The sequence below is a fragment of the Lontra canadensis genome, unplaced genomic scaffold (assembly GCF_010015895.1).
Source record: "Lontra canadensis isolate GAN:19392208 unplaced genomic scaffold, GSC_riverotter_1.0 scaffold4, whole genome shotgun sequence".
In the NCBI taxonomy this organism is placed as follows: Eukaryota; Metazoa; Chordata; class Mammalia; order Carnivora; family Mustelidae; genus Lontra; species Lontra canadensis.
In genome coordinates this window covers 20125912-20147443 of record NW_022630998.1, presented here as the reverse complement: position 1 = coordinate 20147443, position 21532 = coordinate 20125912, and the positions used below count along the sequence as shown (strand labels likewise).

The window sequence follows — 21532 nt, the reverse complement described above, 5'->3', positions numbered from 1 at the left end:
GTCTGCGACATCTCGTTCTGTGCTGGGATTAAATACACAAATGCGAAATATGATGAGAACAATTTTAGGCTGGTAAGGAAGACCCACAGTGGTGTGACTATTACCATACAGTGAGAGGGATATGGGGTCTGAGAGGGGTGAGGGTACATGTTGGCAAGGGTAGGCTGGTCATAGGGGTCAAGAGTAGGAGGGAAGTCAGGGATGACTCTCCGGAAAAAATGATAAAAATGCTAGGTAGTTACCCAGGAACATATACACAAAATATTAAAATCCTACTGACTGGCAAATTAGTATTAATTTAGTAAGCCAAAATACTCAAAATGCACAGGAGCTCTGACCCAGAAACTCTCCTACAAGGATTGCCTCAAAGGGCATTACCAGAGACCACATAGAAGATCTGGTCAAAAGATTTCTCTACAGCATTATTTGAGATGGCAAAAATCTTTGAAACATTTCTAATGTGTTTAAGAAAAAATTAAGTAGTCACATGGTGAAAACTATGCAATCACTAAAAATCCTGTGGTTTTCCAGTGATTTAAGGGATATTTCTAAATAGCGTTGATATAAAGAGTAGGTATACTAACAGTACATTTAATGTGATCCAATTTTTGTAAAAAACAAAATATGCCTGACGAAAAACAGTAAATTTATTTTAGTAAATTTATTTTTTGAGAAAAGAATAGATGGCATAGAGAGAAGGTATCACTATCTGGGAAACCACAAACAGCCTCCACTCCCGGTAACTGCTGCTCCCAAAGCAGCTACCATGCTGGCTACCCTCAGTCCCCATCTCCTATATCCACCAGCTCTCAAAGCTTCCCTTTTCCCCAAGGTGGAAGGGGAGAGCTACTGTTGCTGCTCCCCCCCCCCCTTCTAGCCTAGTCCCCACCTCATGATCCCCTGGTGACCCCCAGGACCAGGACACGCCCTCCTCCTCCTAGTTGTCAAGGCAATCAAGGTCCCCCATAGCCTGAGGAGGAGCCTCAGGGGCTGCCCCAGCGTGAGCACCAGGAGAGCCCACCTCAGGGACTGCAGAACCACCATATATTGTACTTGCAGGTCAAGCCCTTTGTGCGCAGCTCTTTGGGCAAGCACTTCAGGAGATCCAGCCACCTGTCACGTCATCACATCACACACTGTGCCAACCTGCACGTCCCTGCCCCCGCTCCCCGCCCCCCCCCCCGACAACTCGCAGCTGGTACAGCCATGTGCTTCCGTGAAGTTGGAGACCTGGCCTGTGCTGCCCCTCCCTGGGCCACCATGTCTGTCCCACACACACTGACTGGCTGGCTCTGCAGAGGTTACCGACTTATCCTGAGCCTCAGTTTCCACATCTACATGATGAGAAGGACATCATCCCTTCTTTCCCTGCTTCTTACTGTGTTTTATGGACCAAGCCTTTGCTCTCTCAGGGCCTGCTGAATGGGTGCCAGAGGAATGGAAGACAGGGTTCTGGTCCAGCCTTGCTGTGTGAGTCTTTACAAGTGGCATGACCTAGGTTTCCTGCTCTCCCAAGTGTTGAACACTTGTTTTGCAGGTTAAAGAGATGACAAAAGAGCAGGGACACTGTCTAGTTCATTTTTGTGGTCTTCCCCTCCCCAACCTTTTACCCAGGACCCTCACCTATTGTTCAATAAACATGCTGCCCTTGAACACAAAACTAAAAAACAAAACAAAACAAAACAAAACAAAAATCATACAAACAATTCTGCTGGAATCCAGGGAAAGTAAAGCTGAAGTTATCTATGGTTTGGGTGGGGCCTGCTCATGAGGCTGTCTTCTATAAGATTCTTGAAGAGGTTGGAGAAAGACCAAAATAGCCAGAAAATCAGAATATTGTTTCAGAACAGATCACCTTCCTAAAGCTCTTGAGAAAAATAAACAACAACAAAAAATGTGCAACTGAAATAAAGTTACCAAATAAATACAGAACATCTAGTTACATTCGAATGTCAGATAAATAATGAGTATTATTTTAGGATAAACATCTGTTTATCTGAAATTCTAATTTAACTGGGCATCTGTATCTCTACTTGCTAAATCTGGGAACCCTAAATTGGGGGTGAATTCAGAGAGTTTTAGGAGCTGAAGTTTGAGAGAAATCTGTAGGGTGGAAGGCCTTGTCAGCTACCAAGACGGAGGGGATAGTAAATAACATGGCAGTCAGGTGGGGGACATTTGAACAGTGTCGAAAAATTGTGGAAATCTGTTGGTCAATGTCCAGAGCCTGATGAGGTGATGATCACTGATGTCTGGGGACACCAATCTATACGGTGAGTGATTATCTGGCACAGCTAAGCGGTTGGTGAACAGTTTTCAGAGGAGTCATAGGGGATGAACTTTTGTACTGACATCTGATTGGCTGTTGGTTTCTACTTTTTTTTTTTTTTTTTTTAAATACTAGTGACAGTGTTAGAAAACGAAAGGTCTGGTTCTTTTCATGGTCCTTCTCAGATTTTTGCAAGCTGGTGACCTTCTGAAAAAATTGAGAAAATTGCTGTTGAAATAAGCAGGAAGAAGAAAAAAGTGATCATCCATTTTTAGATGTGTTTACAGGCTGTATGACTCAGTGCTGCTTCTGTTAAGAGCAAGTATGTGGTCTTTTTTGGTACTGAGATGCAAACAGAGGAGGCTTGTGGTCTATGCTACTTTCTGTGAATGATCAAGTATTGAAGTAGAAAAGGTCTAACTGTACATTCAAAGTGTTTTGCTTATGGAGTCCTCTCTCCTCTCCATTTTGGACAGCCTCTAGATTCTGTCAGCAATATCTCGCTTGTTCAGTAAGCTACACATTCAAATATTGCACCATGGACTTCTTTGAGACCAGCCGAGAAAATGATCAATCTACCCGATTCACAAGAACTCAAGTCAAACAAGCAGATGATTCTTGGCTGGCTTGTATTTGGTGGGCCATCCCACATTGTCCCATCACCAGCATTTCTAGCAGCAAAGAACATTCTCTCCTCACAAGCTTTGTTTCTAGAAATAAGTACTCTGGGCCTAACCGAACCAGATCCAACAAGAAACAATATCCAGTACCATTCTAATGGGTGAAAGCAGAATCGAGGGTTTTGCCATTTGAGGAAGCCAACAAAACATTTCAGTATTTACTGAAATAAGTATTTTAGCAACACAGACTTTGGCTCAATTTGTGTCACAGATCATGAATCAGAGAATGATTTCATTGATTTACCCTACTCTTTAGTCTTTTAATGCCTCCATTGATTAGGCAAGTGAGACTGCTATGTGGGAGGAATATCATGACAGTGAAACTGAATGTTCTTTTAAAGTGTAATTAAAAAACACCTCTTGAAGAATCTTTGTATGTCAAAAATATTCAAAGATTTTCTTCACTAATGTGAAAGATTCTCCACTTTGGTTTATTCTTCCTATCCATGCTCACCTGGGTTGAGTGAAGGTAGTCCTACAGTTCATGAGCAATCTTGAAATTAGTGGGGTCACCTGGGATCAAACAAGGGACCAATGCAAATTCTTGAGAGGTCACTGGGAACTTCATAAGGATTTGGGGGAATACTTGGGATTCCACGTCAGGCTCTCAACATTTAGAAAGTAAGCCCTTGGGAGAGGCACGACCAAGCATATACCATGAAAATAGTTTGGGCTTCAGAACAGGGAAGAGCTGGGTTCACATCCCACTTCCTCTATGGAACTCATTATTTATTTTCTTTGGTTTTGAATTTCCTCGTTTGTAAAATGATGATAAAACTAGTTAGAACAATCTACTTGATAAGGTTATTGTAAAGAATTAAAATAGATGATGTGTCTAAAAAGGCTTAGCAGGATACCTGATACATAGAAGTTGCTTAATAAATACCTGCTCTATTTCCCTGAAGGCAGGGAGGAACTGGAGGACGGAAGTGGAGTGGGGGGCAATGAGGGTTTTCCATCAGTCTGTGTTCTTGAAGGTGGAGTTAATGCTGCTGGATCTTCTAAAACTCGAGGGAGAAACTTGCTCTAAAGCTGCCCAGGGAGACATGGGATGCATCAAAATGAAGTCTTAAGAGTCATGCACTTGACCGGTGGTTAGGGGTCATATTTCAGACGGATCAACAGACTCTAATACCCATTCTGCTACTTTCTAACTGCATGCCTTTTCTAACTGCGTGCCTTCGGGTAAATTATTAAATCTCTCTGGCCAGTTTCCCTATTTGTAAAGCAGTGAGGAAACCCATCTCCTAGGGGGTGCAAGAGGCCCCTGGTTTGCTTAGCCAACACAGGTCTTCCCTTCTCTGAGCCTTGGAGCCTACTCTGTAGCTTGTACCTTCCCCCAACCAATGTGAGTGGGTTCCTGGATCAAGGCTGTACATCATAAGGGCTGGAGGCTTAGAGGCAGAACCCCACTGTCTCACAGAGAGACAAGTGTGTCCTCTTGCCCCTTCCTCAGCTGTGTCCAGGGAAGTCCGCGCCTTGCCTGCCTCAGGGTCAGGCCGAAGGGGAGGTGGGTAGACAGACAGATGTGCTCGTGGCCCAGGAGTGGAGGACAGCAGTGGTTAGGTCTTCTCATGGTTCTGCTTGAGCTGGATTAGCTGAAAGGTGATGAAGTTTAAGCCCCTTTCTGTTCCTGTTCTAAATAAATGCTTTTGAACAAGGACAACAAAAAAGACTTCTCTGAGACTTGGAGACTTGATTCCCTCCTCTCAAGGAAGGGCTCTTGTGGCCGGGCTCATTCCACCTGTGCTTGTCTCCTCGATTGCCACAGAGGAAGAGACCGGGCGGCACTTGACTTAGGAGGACCCAAAGTATTGGCTGGGCTGATAAAATCAGCTTTTCTCTCCTGGGGGCTGAGATGAAGCTCACGCTGAAACAAAGTGCCTAACAGGGAGCCCAGGGAAATAAGGATTAAGTGGTTTTTATTTATTTATTTATTTATTTTTAATTTTTATTTTTTAGATATTTTATTAATTCATTTCAGAGAGAGAGAGCACAAGGAGGGGGAGAGGGAGAGGGAGAAGCAGACTCTCCGCTGAGCAGGGAGCCCAATGCGGGACTTGATCCCAGGACCCTGGGATCATGACCTGAGCCGAAGGCAGACACTTAACAGTCTGAGCCATCCAGGCGTCCCGATTCAGTGGTTTTTAAACCCAATGCAAAGGCAACATCCTGGCATCTGCTCCTTAACTTTAAAAAAACTTCAGTCCTTGGGGTGCCTGGGTGGCTCAGTTGTTAGGCATCTGCCTTTGCCTCAGGTCATAATCCCAGGCTTCTGGGATGGAGCCCTACTCCAGGCTCCCTGCTCGGTGGGAAGCCTGCTTCTCCCTCTCCCACTCTCCCTCCTTGTGTTCCCTTTCTGTGTCTCTCTGTCAAATAATAAAATATTTTAAAAACAAAAACAAAACAAACCAACAAAAAACTTCAGTCCTCAGTAGCTACAATGTGGATAGTTGTACAAGCCTAATGGGCACTGTGGGTGTGGCCAGGAGTGGGAGGTGAGGTGGGGAATTTTCCTCAGGTTTTGAAGTGACAGTTCCAAACAAGACAAGCGTGACATTGCTGTCTCTATAACCCCTTCATGCCAAAGACATTTCTCAACGAAACATGTATTTATTAAATAGTTCTCCCCCCAACCCAGAAAAGCCTAACAATTCTCATGCCAGAAATTTTAATGTCATGGTGTGAGTGTAGGTAGATTCAGATGTAGGAGTGCTTATTTTTAACAAGTCCAATTGGGAAACAGCAGAGGTGAGATACCATTTCGAACCACGCCTCTTTCTCACGTGCACATTCAAGTCTATAGCATTAGCCTCATGACCAGCTGTTTCCTCACCCCGTCCTCAAAGGGTTCAGCTCATTAAATGCAGCAAAACTTCCTCAGCAAAGATTACATCTCATTTTTCTCATTAAACCGGCACCATGGCAGGGAAAAGACGGGATTTAGCTCCTGCGATCTTACATATCCAAGAAAGGATATGGTCTCCATAATAAACAACAAACACACAAAGAAATCCTTTCCTATTTTAGTATTAATCTCAACCATCAACCCATACGGTGAAGATAGAATTTTTGCCCATCTGTGAACTTCTCATCTTTCCCCGTATTTTCGTTTTTCTTTGAATTTTTCAGGTCATGAAAATGTTATTCCTTTTTTTCTCTTGCTATACAAAGCTCAAGGTCAATTTGACGTGTTTTTCTTTTATCATTTTCATCCTAATTGAATGTTCTCAGCTAAATGTACAAATGATTTTTCTTTTCCCCATGAGAGGAAATTTGCCTGCCCGCCCACTTTCCCTCCTTCTCTCGCTCTCTTTTAAAACAAGAAAGTTTCTGGAATCACGCAGTGGTGTGATTAATGCACTTCAGAGATTACCTAAAGTTTGCACACATGCTGAAAGATTCTGCATGATTTTGGGGACGGCAATAAGGACTTAGGGCAGAACACCATTCCTCCAGTGCTATGCACTATGGCGTAAAGCCAATTAGACACAGCATGGGAGCCCCCATCAATATTTGGCCTTGATTTACATATATATGTATGCACGTGTATATGAATGTATAGGTATATGCATAGATGCGTGTGTGTGTATAATAATCTATAACCAGCAAGGTGTAATCCAGGCTTGTTTGCAAAAGGAGCCATAAATTCAAATGCATAGCTAGGTATAGGAGAAGACACTTAGTTAGACAAAATGAATTTAAGAGTTTTATATTGTCTCAACTGAACCACTGCATAAAAAACTGAATGAAGTGTTGTGATTGCTGCTCTGGTGTCTAGGAAGAACAGACTACGTGGACAGTGTGTTTTGGGCCAATAAAAGGCAGTTACTGAGAGTTATGGAGTATAGCCAACATTCCATGAAACTTGGACTATGGACTGTTACACCGTGGACTGTGCTGAGGAATCAAATGTCCATAGTTAGAGGGGGAGCTCTGTTAGAGATGTGCCTAAAAGAAAAGATTCGGTAAATACAAGTTTGGAATTATATTTTGAGGAAAAAAAGGGCAGTAGAGAAATTTACATAGTCTGTAACTTTTCTTTCTTTCTTTCTTTCTTTCCTTCTTTCCTTCTTCCTTCCTTCAGCTTTTATTTATTTGACAGAGACAGCAATAGAAGGAATACAAGCAAGGGGAGTAGGAGAGGGAGAAGGAGGCTTCCAGACAAGCAGGGAGCCCGACCGATGCAGGGCTCGATCCCAGAACCCTGGGATCATGACCAGAGTCAAAGGCAGAGGCTTAACAACTGAGCCACCTAGGCAACCCTGGAACTCTTCAATAAAAATAAAAATTCTTAGAGATTTGGAAGCACAAGGGGATATATTATATGTGACTCTTTTCCCTCTACAAGTGTACCTTTCCAGCCAAGGCAGGTATATTCTGGAGAAGATAAGTAAAATCTATAGTTACAGAATTTTTCAGTAAGAATACTCAAACCAATGACTAAGTATTGACGATAAACCCCCTCATAGGATTAAGAAGCTGAAACTAAATTACCACTTTTTCTTATTTGCAAATAATCTTATTTGCAAATTTGTCTCAAGGCAACTGAATGAAAAGTAGATATTCTTCTCTCTCGACAATCTCCCTGAAATAAATGGTACAAAAAAGCAATTGTCTGAGAGAGTCCCATTTTCTTAAAGAAAACATCCTGGATTAATTGACAAAAGTACCTATTTGTCCCCATGACACCAATGCTTATGGCATTGGGGCTTGTCTCTCAGTGTGCAATTTAAATATATACCCATAAAATCTTTGCCAGTAATAACTTCTTGTCTGTTGATACTGCCTAACCATTAAAATCTCTATTAACAATCTCACGTTGGATTTGATGAACCTTACAGAAAATGTTTTCAACACTTCAGACTCGCAAGACACTTGCTAGGTAAAGTGGGAAATGCAATGATGAACTAAGAGTCCCCTCCCCCAAATTTACAATCACATGCGAGAAACAAACATATATAAATAAAAGAGTAAAATAAACATGGTGTGTTGTTGGCAACTTTGCTATGTGCTTGGTGGCTATGCCTCAGGATTTTTCTTTTATTTTGACGATAAAATTTTTCTGAAGAAGTATATTCACCTGGTGTTACCACTTGAAGTGTAGTTTGCTTGAATTATTTAGTAAAGATTTTATTTATTTATTTATTTATTTATTTATTTATTTAGAGACCAAGCTTGTGCATGTGAGCAGGGGGAGGGGTAGAGAGCGAGAGGGAAAGAGAGTCTCCAGCAGACTGAGCGTTGAGCATGGAGTACAATGCGGGGCTCGACCTCAGGACCCAGAGTCCATGCCCTGAGCAAAAATCAAGAGCTGGATGCCTAACTGACTGAGCCACCCAGGCACCCCTGCTTGAGTTATGTAAAAGGGAGAAGTCTTAGGTCACAGGTATGTCTGTGCAAACATTATGCTGCTGTTATAATGAAGTATTATATAATACTGTTAAACTGATGATCAGATAACTTTGGTTCCTGCACCATTATGGACATGTAGATGGCAAAACCTCCCGATTATAAATCAAATGTAGACCCTCAATGGAAAAAAAAAAATCTATGTAATCTGATGAAGACAAACAGCCACCAAATAGATTCTCACATTTCTACAAACCTTTAAATTCTTCTCAATAGCTATCTATGAAGTTATCAAATTGCAAATATCCTATTTGGAGAGGACACCTCCCTTCCATTCCTTTATATATTGGAAAGCTTTTTGAAGTAGTATGTTCACTAAGGGTGTTGTGACTGAGGTACTGTAAGGGGAGTGAAAGTTGGCAGAAGAACAAGAGATACCATTATTATGTGGCTAGCTTCTGCTTGCTCTAAAACTCTTTTTGAGAGAGAAGTGGTCTTACAGATTCTAAAAATTTTCAAAAATGCCAGAGAGGGCAGGTGGGTTCAGTATAACTTTCCCTACTTTATCCTCCAGCTGTACTCCTGATACGCCCCTGACACCAAGACGGATATTTGCTGTTATGCAGTGAATTTTCATTGAATTAAGGTACTTTATGAACTTTCCCAGGCCAACAAATCATCAATCTTTTCTTCCTTCCAATGATAGACTACAGAGAAAGGTCTTAAATAAAATACATTCATTTGGTCTGATCATAAATAATTTTATGACATTACATCTTAACTCAAGATTAAGACATAAAAACAAATGACAGTAAAAGAAATACTCATTTGAAATAACCCATTTATAATTAAAAGTCATAGCTCATTCTTTGGTATGCTCTCGATTTTAGTGCCTACCAAGATGAGTCATGTTAGAAACAGGTGAATACTTTCTCTTATGTTAGGGCCAAAGGGTTGTTATTTTTGAACTGATTAAGACTTTCCTCTAAACTCGAGTGTTTATGAACAGAATTTCTGGTTTGTAAAATTAAATCAATGTTGATTCTGTCAGAGGGAAGAAGAATAACAACAAAACACATACAAATAAGAAAGCAGAAACTTACTGTATCACGTTGTCTGTTATCTTTCCCTGATATTATCAAGAAGTAGTTCCATGTCAATAGTAACAACAGAACCAGTGGTATCATGTAGAGCTCAAAGTTCCAGACAACAAAGAGAAAGAGCTGGAGGAGAAGGAGAGAAAAAAAGATGAGTCAATTCTGACTTTCATTACATGGACTCTCTTATCCACACCCCACTTCAAAAACACAAAACTAAATGCTTCAGAATGGAAAGATTTATCTGGAAAACAAAGCCTTGAGAACTTGTTAGGCATTGTTCTAAAAGCACCACGGATCCCCGGAAAGTTAGTGTTAAGATTTTTACTTTGCTTAATTTCTATGAAGGAAAACCAATATCATTACCCTGACAACAGATAATTTTAATTTTTTTCATCTAGTGAAATTATTGGCAGGTTGGACAAAATAGAGGTTTTTTTTTTTTTTTTTAAAAGGCTGCCAAATGAGCTTCACTACATTGTCAGACATAACTGGTCTATATGCCTTAATGATAAAGAAGGAATCACTGTTTAATATCATGGACTTTTTTTTTAAATCTCACAATGCAACACACATAATAGGCAGATTAAAATACCAAGTCTGCACCACAGAGCCAAAGAGCTCACATTATGAATAAAAGCACTGCTACCAATAAGTCTAAAAATAGGTTGGCTTAACATTTAACACTACCATAGAAATCAAATAGCTATTTAAAAAATAGAATAAGTTTGTCAAAGGAAATTTTTAAATGTCTATGCATATTAAATTTGAAAACTACCAACTCTCTATGTATATAAATTATTTTTTAATTGTAAGACAATTAGATTATGAACTCACCTAGCCTGGCAGGAGGAGCCACTCTAAGATCATCTGCATTGTAAAATCAGCAGCAATGTGTACAAAGTATGTCTTGCCCTTGTGACTGCATGCCATCCCCCCCATCCCCCACCTCAACTCTCTTATAATTCTGCAGAGATCATCTAAACTCTCTAGATCTGTGGCTCCAGCTGCCAAGCAAGGCAACATTAAGTCAAATGATTTCGTGGAGGTACTGAAGAGCTGGATTCCATTCTGTTCAACTCCTAATGCATCCTCCCCTCAGTTTCTGCCTCTGTAAAATGGGGCTGAGAAGAGTATCCACCTGACAGGTTGTGAAAACTAAATAGCTGGCCCGTGTTAGGTTAACACACTGCGTGGTACCCAGTCAGTGCTCCAAAAATATTTGTGTTGTTGTGTAAATGTTTATTGATCACTTACGAAATTCAGAAAGTTAACTAGGGATAATCCTTAGTCCATGACTGAAAACTGGAAAGTCATCTGCCTACTGAGATTAAGCTGGACCATAGTGTGAGTGGGAATTTCAGTCGGGTGGTTGAGGTAACACAGACATCAGGCGTTTGACAGGCCAGGAGGGTTAGGAGCAGTGCCCTGAGAACACTCATGTCAGGCAGGGCAGCATGGACCATTTACAGCCTTCTTAATACGCTTCAGCCAAGCCTACCACCTAGCAAGATGGTGGAGAAAATCAACCTGTACAGAGGGGTAGAGAAACCCATGGCCTAAGGACTGGAAGACAGATTCTAGGCGTTAGAAAGTCACTCTGCCTCCATGTTTTCGTTTCTAAACACACGGGTCTATAGACCCCATAATCTTTAACATCCCTTCCCTAATATCTAAAATGATTTCATGGCATTACTGTGACATCTGTTGCTATTGTTCTTGTTTTATGTGACATTAAATCCTGAATTCTTGGGATATTTATAACCCAGATGGACACCAACAAATAATGATTTAGTAACCCAAGAAATGACTTCTGGACAGAATTACATGGTAACTATAGATTCAAGTTCCTGAATAAGAAAAATCTCAAATATATCAGTGCATGAGACACAAGTCTCATCTTTACTTTCACAAGTAGAAGGATTTCCAGAAAAATAAAATATTTCTATTTAATTTTTGAAATTTATGCAATATATATAAAGATGATACAAATTATAATTGATGGTTATGATTATTTTATTAAAATGTGTTTTTAAAAGATAATTCTTTATTCAGGAAATGAATTAAGGCAAATTTGACAGACATGAACACATGTGAAAGGGAAAATTATTTTTGGCTAGAATCCATATTAATTCTTTACATATTTATTTGCAAAATTTAGGCAGTTACTAGAATATAAGCTCTTTAAGGATAAGGACTTTTTCTTTCTGTTCACTCTTCTACCCCCAGAGCACAGAACAGTGCTTAGGAATAGAAGGTGTTCAATAAATATATATTTGTTGCATTAATGAATAAATGGGCACTGGGTTCTCAAGTCTTTTAACATAAGTCTACTTTATTATTGTTTTAGTAAAAGTGCTATATAGCCACTATATGACATCAAGTAACTTTGTGAAAGTGTATTCAGAATTACAGCCTGGGATGACACTAACTAATTTCTCACTGAGGCACATAAAGATTCTCTTTCTATTCTGGCCACGAAGTTATAAACAGACTTGCACATTATGGTCTGACCACTGTCTTTCCTTTTCGAACTTTCTCTATGTTTGTCTTTTCTGAGGAAGTTCACATGACTTGGTGTGTTCTGGCATCACAGATGGGACTCAGATGATTCCATAACAATATGTCACCAATCGTATTCATTTGAAATTTATTAAGCGCAGATATTCCATCTTGTAGTGTCCACTCACTGGTGTTAATTAGAGTTCTGAGGTCACCCAGAATAAAGTTACTTGGAATGTCTATATGTTGGTGTTAGTTGGAGGACAGGTATTGCATAGAAAAAACTTTCTAGATGATAACCAAGTAATCAAGACACCTATCATGCCTTTTTCTTCTCTAGATACAACATCACTAGTTGCTTAAAGCACCAGTCCACAAGGTATAATTTCTGGGGACGTCTCCATTGTGGACATCATCCTCTCATCACATCTAAATTCATAAGCAAGCAATAGCTTTCTTAAAATACAGTGCTCAGAACTGACATGACACATTAATACCTGTGGTATTTATAAACTTAACAACATGGGCAGCAGAACATAAGATGGGGAAAGATACAGAAGAGAGAGAGAGAAAAAGGTAGAATTACATTAGTTTCATAGATCTTGGTAATGCAAAAATAATCTTCCCTATTTCTTTTTCTTTAAGAATCTAATATTTAGGTAACTAAGTAGGGAGCTCTGCTGTTGAGAATATCTTTAAAAAAAAAACAAGAGAGCTTTGAATAAACTCTAAGTATGAAAGTATTCATTTTTTAAATTCAATATCTAACCAGAGATTTCAAAAGGTCAAAGTAAAAAAGAACATAAAGACCGATTAACAATAAAATATACTTACTGAACATTTACTATGTGATACACAATAGTTGATGTTCAGAATTAAGATGTGGCATGGTCTTTAGATTCAGATTGCTATAGTGAATGGTTGCATTCACTACAGTGTTAGTGATTATTATAATACTTATTAGCAGGAGAGGATTGTCTAAAAAAGCCCTCAGAGGAGGAAGGGTGCCTTTTAGCTTATTGTCTCCACATGCAAGCTTCCCTTCACTCAGGGCCCACCTGCATTGAGCTTGATGCTTTCCTACCAAAAAGCCACAATAACACTCAAGACCAAGTCCTCAGTGTCGTCCGAGGGCAGCATGTGAAAGACCTCTCAGAGAAAACCCCGGAAAGCCAAGACACTATAGGAACTATCCTTGGTCCTGACTTCACTTATTCCTAAGTTTGAGAGAAAAAAGTCAGATATCGTAACAGGCTAAAATGGGGTGGAAAAAGAAATCTAGGTACAATTAAAAAAAAAAAAACCCTGGCACATTCACAGAATATAAATACAAACCATAAAAATCCTAACATTTATCCAGACACATACTTCTAGAACCCAAACTGAAGCTGGCCCAAACTGCTGAACCACAGAATCATCACTAAATAAATGGTAATTGCTTTAAGCTACTAATTATGGGGTGGTTATACAGCAAAAGCTAACTGATACATATTCTTTTCCCCAAGAGACAATGGTGTATAATAAATATGCTCTGGACCAGAAGACTGAAGAAGTGCTTTGAGTTCCATTTCTGCTGTTTGATCATCTCAGGACTTTGAGCAGGTCAGTTATTCTCTTTTATTTGAGTATTATTTATCAAATGGAGATGGAAACACCTGCCTATTTCACAAGCTGGCTGTGGGGAATAACTCCTGTAATGTATGTGGAAACGCTTTATCACAATGTACTCAGTAAGTTCAAGTATTATCAATTTGATGCTTTTTCATATTTAAAATTGTTTCTGAAAAATTCAGAGACTTTATAAACTAATACTCCAAGAATGGTCATTATCATAACTTCAAGCAGTTATAGAAGATGCGTGGTATCTTCAGAGGGATCTGTGTGCGAAAAGGATATGTTGGAAGGAAATCATAAGTGTTCAATAGCAGGGTTGCTGTTAAAGTTTTCGCTAATAGCTGAAACAAGAAAAATCCAGGTCTTCACATAAACTCATGATTTCTAATTAATGACATTATCCCACACTGGAGTTCACACAGTGTGAACTCCAGCCTTAATCAGGCTTTTAAACATCAACCATTTTAAACAACCTCATGCTCCTGGTTATAAAAGAATCTTGTTCTGAACTAGCAGTTTTTTGACGGTCAATTCCTGTTGATTTTTTTTTTTTTGCTTTTAAATCCTAATACTTTTTATCTAAATCAATGTTATCTTGCTTATGACAGTAGTATCAACATCAGAGAAAGCAATTATTCAGTGTCTATTTGGGCTAGACTTTAAAAGCTATCTAAATTTAATCATAAATATTCAGAGTAGCTTTTTTGAAAATCTATAATTTATTAAAAGGTAAATAATGTAATTCATCCTAACAAATGTCTCATATCACATTAGGTAAAACAAACTTTAGGGAAAAAGTCCAGAGAGCCAGGCTAGGAAGGCAGAGATTACTGTGCTTGTTTTGCAAGTAGGTAAACTGAGGCTCAAATTTGAGACTTGTCTATATACACCTGCTACTGGGTGGCAGAGCCAGGTCTTCTGATCTCCAGTTCAGTGTGTTTTTCCACCAGTACTCCACTGTCTCTCAGGGGAAGGATTTTTATAGTGAATATTGATGCTCGAAAGTTATCAATTATTTACAGACTGATCATTCAGTTTGTAGATTTTCTGTATGTCTATTTCTTTCCTTCCTCTTGCTCTGGGATAACTACTTTTGCATTAGTGCAAAGAAACAGAATACCACTCTTAGGCATTCTGGTAAAGGTCTTGCATGGCAGAGAGGTCAACAAATAATGGTCAAAATGAGGTTTGTGGAGCCCAATTTCATTCTTCCCCTTTCTATCTTGCATGGCTCTGAATCATCAAAAGTTGGCTATTCACAAGGTTTCTATTAAACAGGGTTTTCTTCTGTCCAAAATGTTTAGAAGAGGTTAGCAAGGTGCCGGTCCAGCCATAGATTAGAAAATGAATGAGCCAATTACATTTTTACAGATAAAAAAAGAAAAAGCCTTACTTTTTCACATGAAGATTAAACAAAAAAAGAAAACCTTTTTCACTCAGAAGCTAGATGAAGATGGGCTGAGGCTTTTCACTCCTATTTAAACAAGGCAAATTATGTCAAGTAGAGTGAATGATTCAAAATATTAAGATTGTAGAGCAACACCATTTCTTAGGAGGTGCAAGACATGCATGATTTTTCTTTCTTTGAGCCTAGGGTCTTAAGAGTCCCAGGCAGGACAGGGCCATTCACATCATCCCATCAATTGATGCTCTCATTGAAGAGCAGTGGAAGATGCCTGCTTTCAATGATCACTCAGTGCAACACATGACCGCGTCCCTGGGGGAGAACACTTCAAAAAAATCATTTAAGTTGGAATATTGAATATCCTATTCTTTTGCAAACTACAGTATATTTTAAAAAGAAATCTCATCCAAAATGATTAACACTTCCTACTGTTCAGGAAAAAAGCCTGCCCTTTCAGACTAACAGCTGTGGATCATTAGCTCTCTAGTGATGAGATGTGTTTGATGAGTATTTTTCTTTCTAATTAAGAGATGAGATTCTCTATTTGACTGTCTCTTCAGAACGAAGTGAAGAAAAAAACTCCTTGCCTACATGGAAAGGCCCTCTCCTACAAAACAATTAATTATTTCACGGCCCTTTTAGAAAATCCTTTCCCTCCCTAATTTCAATTCATTTTTTTTTTTCTTAAACTTAACACATTCACACTCAGGCCTTCACAGTATTAACCCATTTTTCACCCAGCATTCCCTCTTTGGTGTCTTCCTGCTTGTTTCACCACCCAATAATATCTACTTCAGGTAAAAGGGAATGAGGAAATGTATCAAAAGTACATATATGCTTAACCTAACAGAGAACATCTGGTATGGGAATATTCTCCGATCCGAGAGAGGCCTCAAATTACAGAGATGATAAATACATAACATTTGCTTGTTGAGGAACTAGGCAGTGCTTTAAAACAAACCAAGAACAACAGCAAAAAACTCTAAGGTGTTTAGCAGTACATTTAAAAAAACAAAAAAACAAAGCACAAATAAACAGCCACCATCACCACCACCACCACCAAAAACTGTTTAAGGTAATCTGTCCTTAAAAGGAAAGTATTTCAGGATGCCTGGGTGGCTCAGTGGTTAAGCAGGTGTCTGCCTTCAGGCTCAGGTCATGATCCCAAGGTCCTGGGATCAAATCTTATGTCTGGTTCCTTGCTCACCGGGGACCCTGCTTCTCTCTCTGCCTGCTGTTCCCCCCTGCTTGTGCTCTCTTTCTTTTTGACAACTAAAAAAATAAAATCTTAAGAAAAAAGGGAAGTATTTCAACTCTACCAATAAGACTGGCCTTAAAGAAGAAAGCTAGGAAATGTAAAGTGGGACCTAAAAATACAGTTTTTCTTGTTGAAAAAACCATCAGCAAGGTTATAAAATTCTCAAATTAAAAATATGATTCAAGAGTATAGTAAAAAGCAAATGAAAGAACTTTTGGCAAATTAATCCCATCAAATGCTTCTTTAAATCCTTTTAGGTGCAGGGAGAGAAAGGAGGGAAGGAAGGGAAGAGGGTCCACTTTCAAACATTTGGGTAATGTGCCGCCACATCCTTCCCCCATGGTTCATTTGGAACTATGCAGCAGTATTTTTCATTGCCACAGCGGAGTAGTGGGAGAGGGGAGAGTGGCATTTAGTGAAACGCCTTCTCCTATGTGGAAGAGTGCTGCCCAGTGAAAAACTTTCCTGTCCCAAATGTTACCACAACTCCTTTGAGAAACACTGTCAATTCTCTCACACAGACAATAGGTCATCCTCAACTTAGCAAAGAAGAAACAGTATGTATATCAACAAATGTACAGAACGGAGTGCCTGGGTGGCTCAGTCAGATCCCCAATTCTTGGTTCTGACTTAGGTCATGACCTCAGGGTCAGGGGATTGAGCTCTACCTCAGGGCTCTGCACTTGGCGGGGGAGAGTCTGCTTGGAATCCTCTCTCCCTTTCCCCTACAACCCTACCCCAGCTCACTCTCTCTAAATAAAATCCTCAAAAGAAGTATATACAAAAGAAGGGTAGGTGTATTTTCCAGATGATGGCATGAATTCTGACTTAAGGAGTTAGGGTTAGAGAGGAGTATAGAAAAAAACTTCACTCACTCATTAGCATTTTCTCTAGTCTCTTTCACACCATCTATTAGCATTTAACATTTCTTAAAAATATGGCTAAAGAAGAACTAGAGGTTAACCCACTCTGCCCATTTAGTCTCCCTCGGATTAAGTCAGACCAGTCTTCAGAACTTCATCTTCTGGGAAGGGGTTGGTTTTGCCTTGATTTAAATAGCCAGATGGCTCACCACCTGCTCTGAAGTCTTTATTTCTGGTTGGTTCCACTACAGCCCTTGCTACCACCTCCAATGAAAAGAGGAGAGACGATAGGCAAAATGAACCTGATTAATTCCCAGCGGAGCGACAGCTTTTTCAAGGTGGTTTCAAAGTAGGAGATGTTGTTCTTTTGAGGAGAGGTTTTGCTTGGTTTGGACTGTTTTTAAAAAAAAACAGCAGGGAAAGGGTGACAACCTCAGACCCACTGGATTGCTCCAACTTGTTTTGCTGTTTTCTGGGATCATTCATTCCACAGTGATATTAGGAGTCTTACCACATCCAAAAGAGACTCTTATGAATGTTCATATACCGTGGCTTCTCTTCCCTTCTCTCAACTAGAATGAGAATGATGACAGTTCCCTCTACTTTTTTTTTTTTGAGTAGTTTCACCCAGACACCAAACTGACAAGACCATTGGTGTGTTGTGTTTTGTCGTGCTTTGGTGTGTGTCTGTGTGTTTTGTGTGTTCAGACCAAAAAAAAAAAAAAAAAAGTCAAAACACACTCTCCATTAAATGATCCCTTATACTGACTAGGCATAATACATCAAGAGAACCATCTACCTCTTTTCTGATGACAGGAGGAATATATGGTTAGGAGTAGGGAAAAAAAAAAGAGAGAGAGAAACTGGTTGCTGTGTTGGCAAAGCTTTGAATTGAATGTATATACTCTAACTTAGGTTATTATTTGCTTATAGTGTTGCAAATTCATCGTTTCTTCAGATTTACTTAGACTAATTATAAATACAGACCAGTAACTTCCAATTCCATACTTCGTGAAACCATACCCTGGGTTTTTAAATCGCTTCCTAAAACTTAAAGTCCATAATCTCAGTATACCCAGATCCTTTTGAAAAGCATAGCTTGACTCTCCGTCTATTAAGAAGCACATGTGACAAGGAGATAGAACTCATTTGAGGATGTCTTATGTACGACCCACAGGAACACCTACTGAAGATGGACCCAAACCACCTCAAAGATGGTGCTATCAACCAATCGTAGCATAGTGCACACCACTTTCCTTGATAGAACTATTCTATCTGTAGAAACTGCCAGCCAGGAGGCTTGGGAACTTATTTATTTAGATTTTTTTTTCTTTTTCAGCTTACAACTTGTACTGATATTTCATGTCATTTTTATCAAAGTCAGAGATGAAAGGCTCTGGCTTTGCTTTGAGAACACTGACAACTCCAAAATGTAAAACCCAGAGTACGTCCAACTGAAGCATCACACCAACCACACAGGAAGAACTGATAAGAAACCCCTGCAATGTTTCGAGTCTAATATTTAGAACAGTTGGGATGTAGAATCAAAGTGACAAATGCTTATCGATGCCTGGAGACTGGATTCTCTGAGGCCCCCTTCATTAGAAATTAGTACATTATCCAGTAGTTTGTAATGCCCACCATAGGATCCGATACAGTTATGTTTTTAGTTTTAATAGCCTTATTAGTCACAGAAGTTCTGCTCGTTCAAAATCAGGCTGCATGCGAAGTCATCTCTTGCAGATTGCAAATCAACACATATTTTCTGTATTGTTTTAAATGACCAAACATAAATAATGAAGAGGACTTGGTACTGTGTTGTCCATGAAGAGGTTGTTGATAGCAAGTAATGACTGCTTTTAAAGATACTGAAGGACTAGCCAAAGAAACATGGAAGAATGTGTTAAGGCTGTTAAGCTCCCTGAAGCTTATCCTTCTCTAGGGTCACATTTCTCTGGCTGCAGCTGGTTCTGAAAGGACCCATGACTGTCTCACTAGTAAAGGGAAAGAACATTCCATGCTTTAATTAAAAAAAAAATTACTTTAATGTTGGTTCTCAATTTATTTTTGCCTTATCTATGCCTCCAGTGCCAATGAAAAAGGCATCTTTTTTCATGATATTCAAGTCATGATATAATGTTCTGGTATCTCTTCCTCTTGTTATTTTTTTATTTTTATTTTTTAAAGATTTTATTTATTTGACAGAGAGATCACAAGTAGGCAGAGAGGCAGGCAGAGAGACAGAGGGAAGCAGACTCCCTAGTGAGCAGAGAGCATGTTGTGGGGTTCAATCCCAGGACCCTGAGATCATGATCTGAGCCGAACGCAGAGGCTTAACCCACTGAGCCACCCAGGCGCCTCTCTTCCTCTTTTTAAATTCTTAAACTATTACTTAACAAATTACTGGATTAAACGTGTAAGTAATATCATTTGGGGATACTGTCACAAGAATATGCCATTTTTATATATTTCTATATATTTTCTAAATAATATGATTTGGGGATATTGTCATACACATGTCATTTAGGTTTTCTAGTCTTTAGAAGTGCTGTAGGTTTGTTAAGGCTTATTAAAGATACTCATCTTTTACATTTTTAATTTACTTTTTAAAAAGTTATTAGAGAGAGAGGGAAACCACATGTGTACACATGAGTGAGGGAAGGAGCAGAGAGGGATGAGGAGTCTCCATGCTGAGCACCGAGGCTGATGTGGGCCCTGATCTCCTAACCCTGAGATCCTGACCTGAGCCGAAATCAAGAGTCAGATGCTTAACGGATTGAGCCACCCAGGTGCCCCATCTTTTAAGTTTTTAAAGAAGTGAATCTGTTACCATTACCCTTTTTGAAGTATATGCCTCATCAACTCCCTTCTTTGTGTGTGTAAATGCTGTAACTAGACTTACAAATCCAATACCAATGTTTGCTGATGTACAAAATGTAAAATTTTCCCTAAGCTTGAAATCTGGCTTTAAAGCTATCTCCATCATGAACAGGTACAATATTTAGGGCAACAGCTGGCACTTCAGTTGCTCATGGGGGGAAACTCCCTCTGTTCTCCATACTGTGCCAGAAAATAGGATACTCAGCCAAACACATGTTAGTAAAGTCTGCGATACAAGTTACTTTCAAAATTAGTACTGTCGTCTTTATAGTCCCCATTCTATGTCACTGAACAAGAATGCCTTAAAAGAAGTTTTCAGTGAGTGGTTTTTTTTTTTTTTTTTTAATACAGTAGATGATGTGCAGAGGGTTGCACTTTGCCATATTTGGGGATGTTTGGTACCATTCTGATTCATCGCCACTCAAATGATCTCACTCAGACTTACTCAGTTTATCATGAATATCCTCCCCAGCCTATTGATTTCTGATCGTTTTTTAATCCACCATGCTATAACCTAGCTGTTGGTGACTACTTTGTCCAGATTTAATAACTTCATTTCAATCTTAAAATCACAGAGCTTAAGTCAGAAAGCATGCTTTAAAATGTTCACCTTTATAAATATATTTAAGACCTAATAATATCATGTATTTCAGCTATCTTACCAGCTTCGGAAACTTCATCTCCCATTCTGTCTTATAATTTTCTAATTTTCTCCTTCACTGGTCTCATTCCCCCCAATCCCTCTGTTCTGGAAAAACTTCAAGAGTTATGTTTAGCAGCTCTAGCTATGTCTGAACATTTCTCTTTGCAATTCAAATAATCATCTTAGGCTGATTTTAACAGCCTTCTTTACTCCATTCCATCTTTTACCCTTGCTGTGTAATGTTTACTGATGAATGCCTTTCTCCCGTTTCTTAACAGATCTAAGTGGTATAGTTACTGCACGGGAAGCCTAGAGGTTTGAACACTAAGTAGACATTTCTCTTGGCTATTTTCCACACCTCCAAACATTCTCTTAAATGCAACAGGGCTTGTGTTTCAATGGTAACAGAAGTTATCAGAGAACACTAGTTTAGACAGCAAGCAAGCTGAACTCCAACTGTTCCAACAGCCTGACTTTTACAGTAAAAGGAAAGGCCCTGGGCCAAGACCACTGAGATGAGCAGGTATTTTTAGTTCACTTGTAGGCCAGCTCTAATGTAATTCTGAAATGTTTTCTTCAAACCAAACCCAACTTTTTCAGGGCTGTCCAAATCTGTTTTCTTTTATAGCAAGTACAAATTCTTGGAGCAAGGGAAGCATGCGTATCATTTGCAATGCTGCTGCATGTCTATGGTGTTGATGCCCGATGGCTCAAATTAGTCCGCCAAGCAGATGAGCGCATTGTAATTAGCTCTTGTCAAACTGTTAGAAATACAAAAACCATTTCCACTGTAATAAAAATTATGAAAAGGAAAAATCTCTCATATCATTTTCAGCCAAAATAGTTCCTGAAATGTCTGGTAGTTTAGGATTCCAGAGTTCTAAAAGAAGGCCATTTCATTTTCAGAAAAGCTTTCACTTCATTGACATGGAGATGCTGACATGTATTATCTTTCAGGCATTTTTGTTG

The 21532-nt window shown here is 39.3% G+C and overlaps 1 protein-coding gene across 9 annotated transcripts in view; it reads right to left on the bottom strand.

Annotated features, from left to right (window-relative positions):
- Positions 1-21532, bottom strand: part of MCTP1 (multiple C2 and transmembrane domain containing 1) — a 519900-nt gene that overhangs the window by 83949 nt on the left and 414419 nt on the right. For all 9 annotated transcript variants that reach the window (XR_004381302.1, XM_032846299.1, XM_032846346.1 and 6 more), the window contains one exon: positions 9405-9524. Coding sequence is in view for 8 of the 9 variants with exons in the window: in XM_032846299.1 (XP_032702190.1) it covers positions 9405-9524 (120 nt within the window). In the remaining variant the exon portion in view is untranslated. The remainder of the gene's footprint in view (positions 1-9404; positions 9525-21532) is intronic.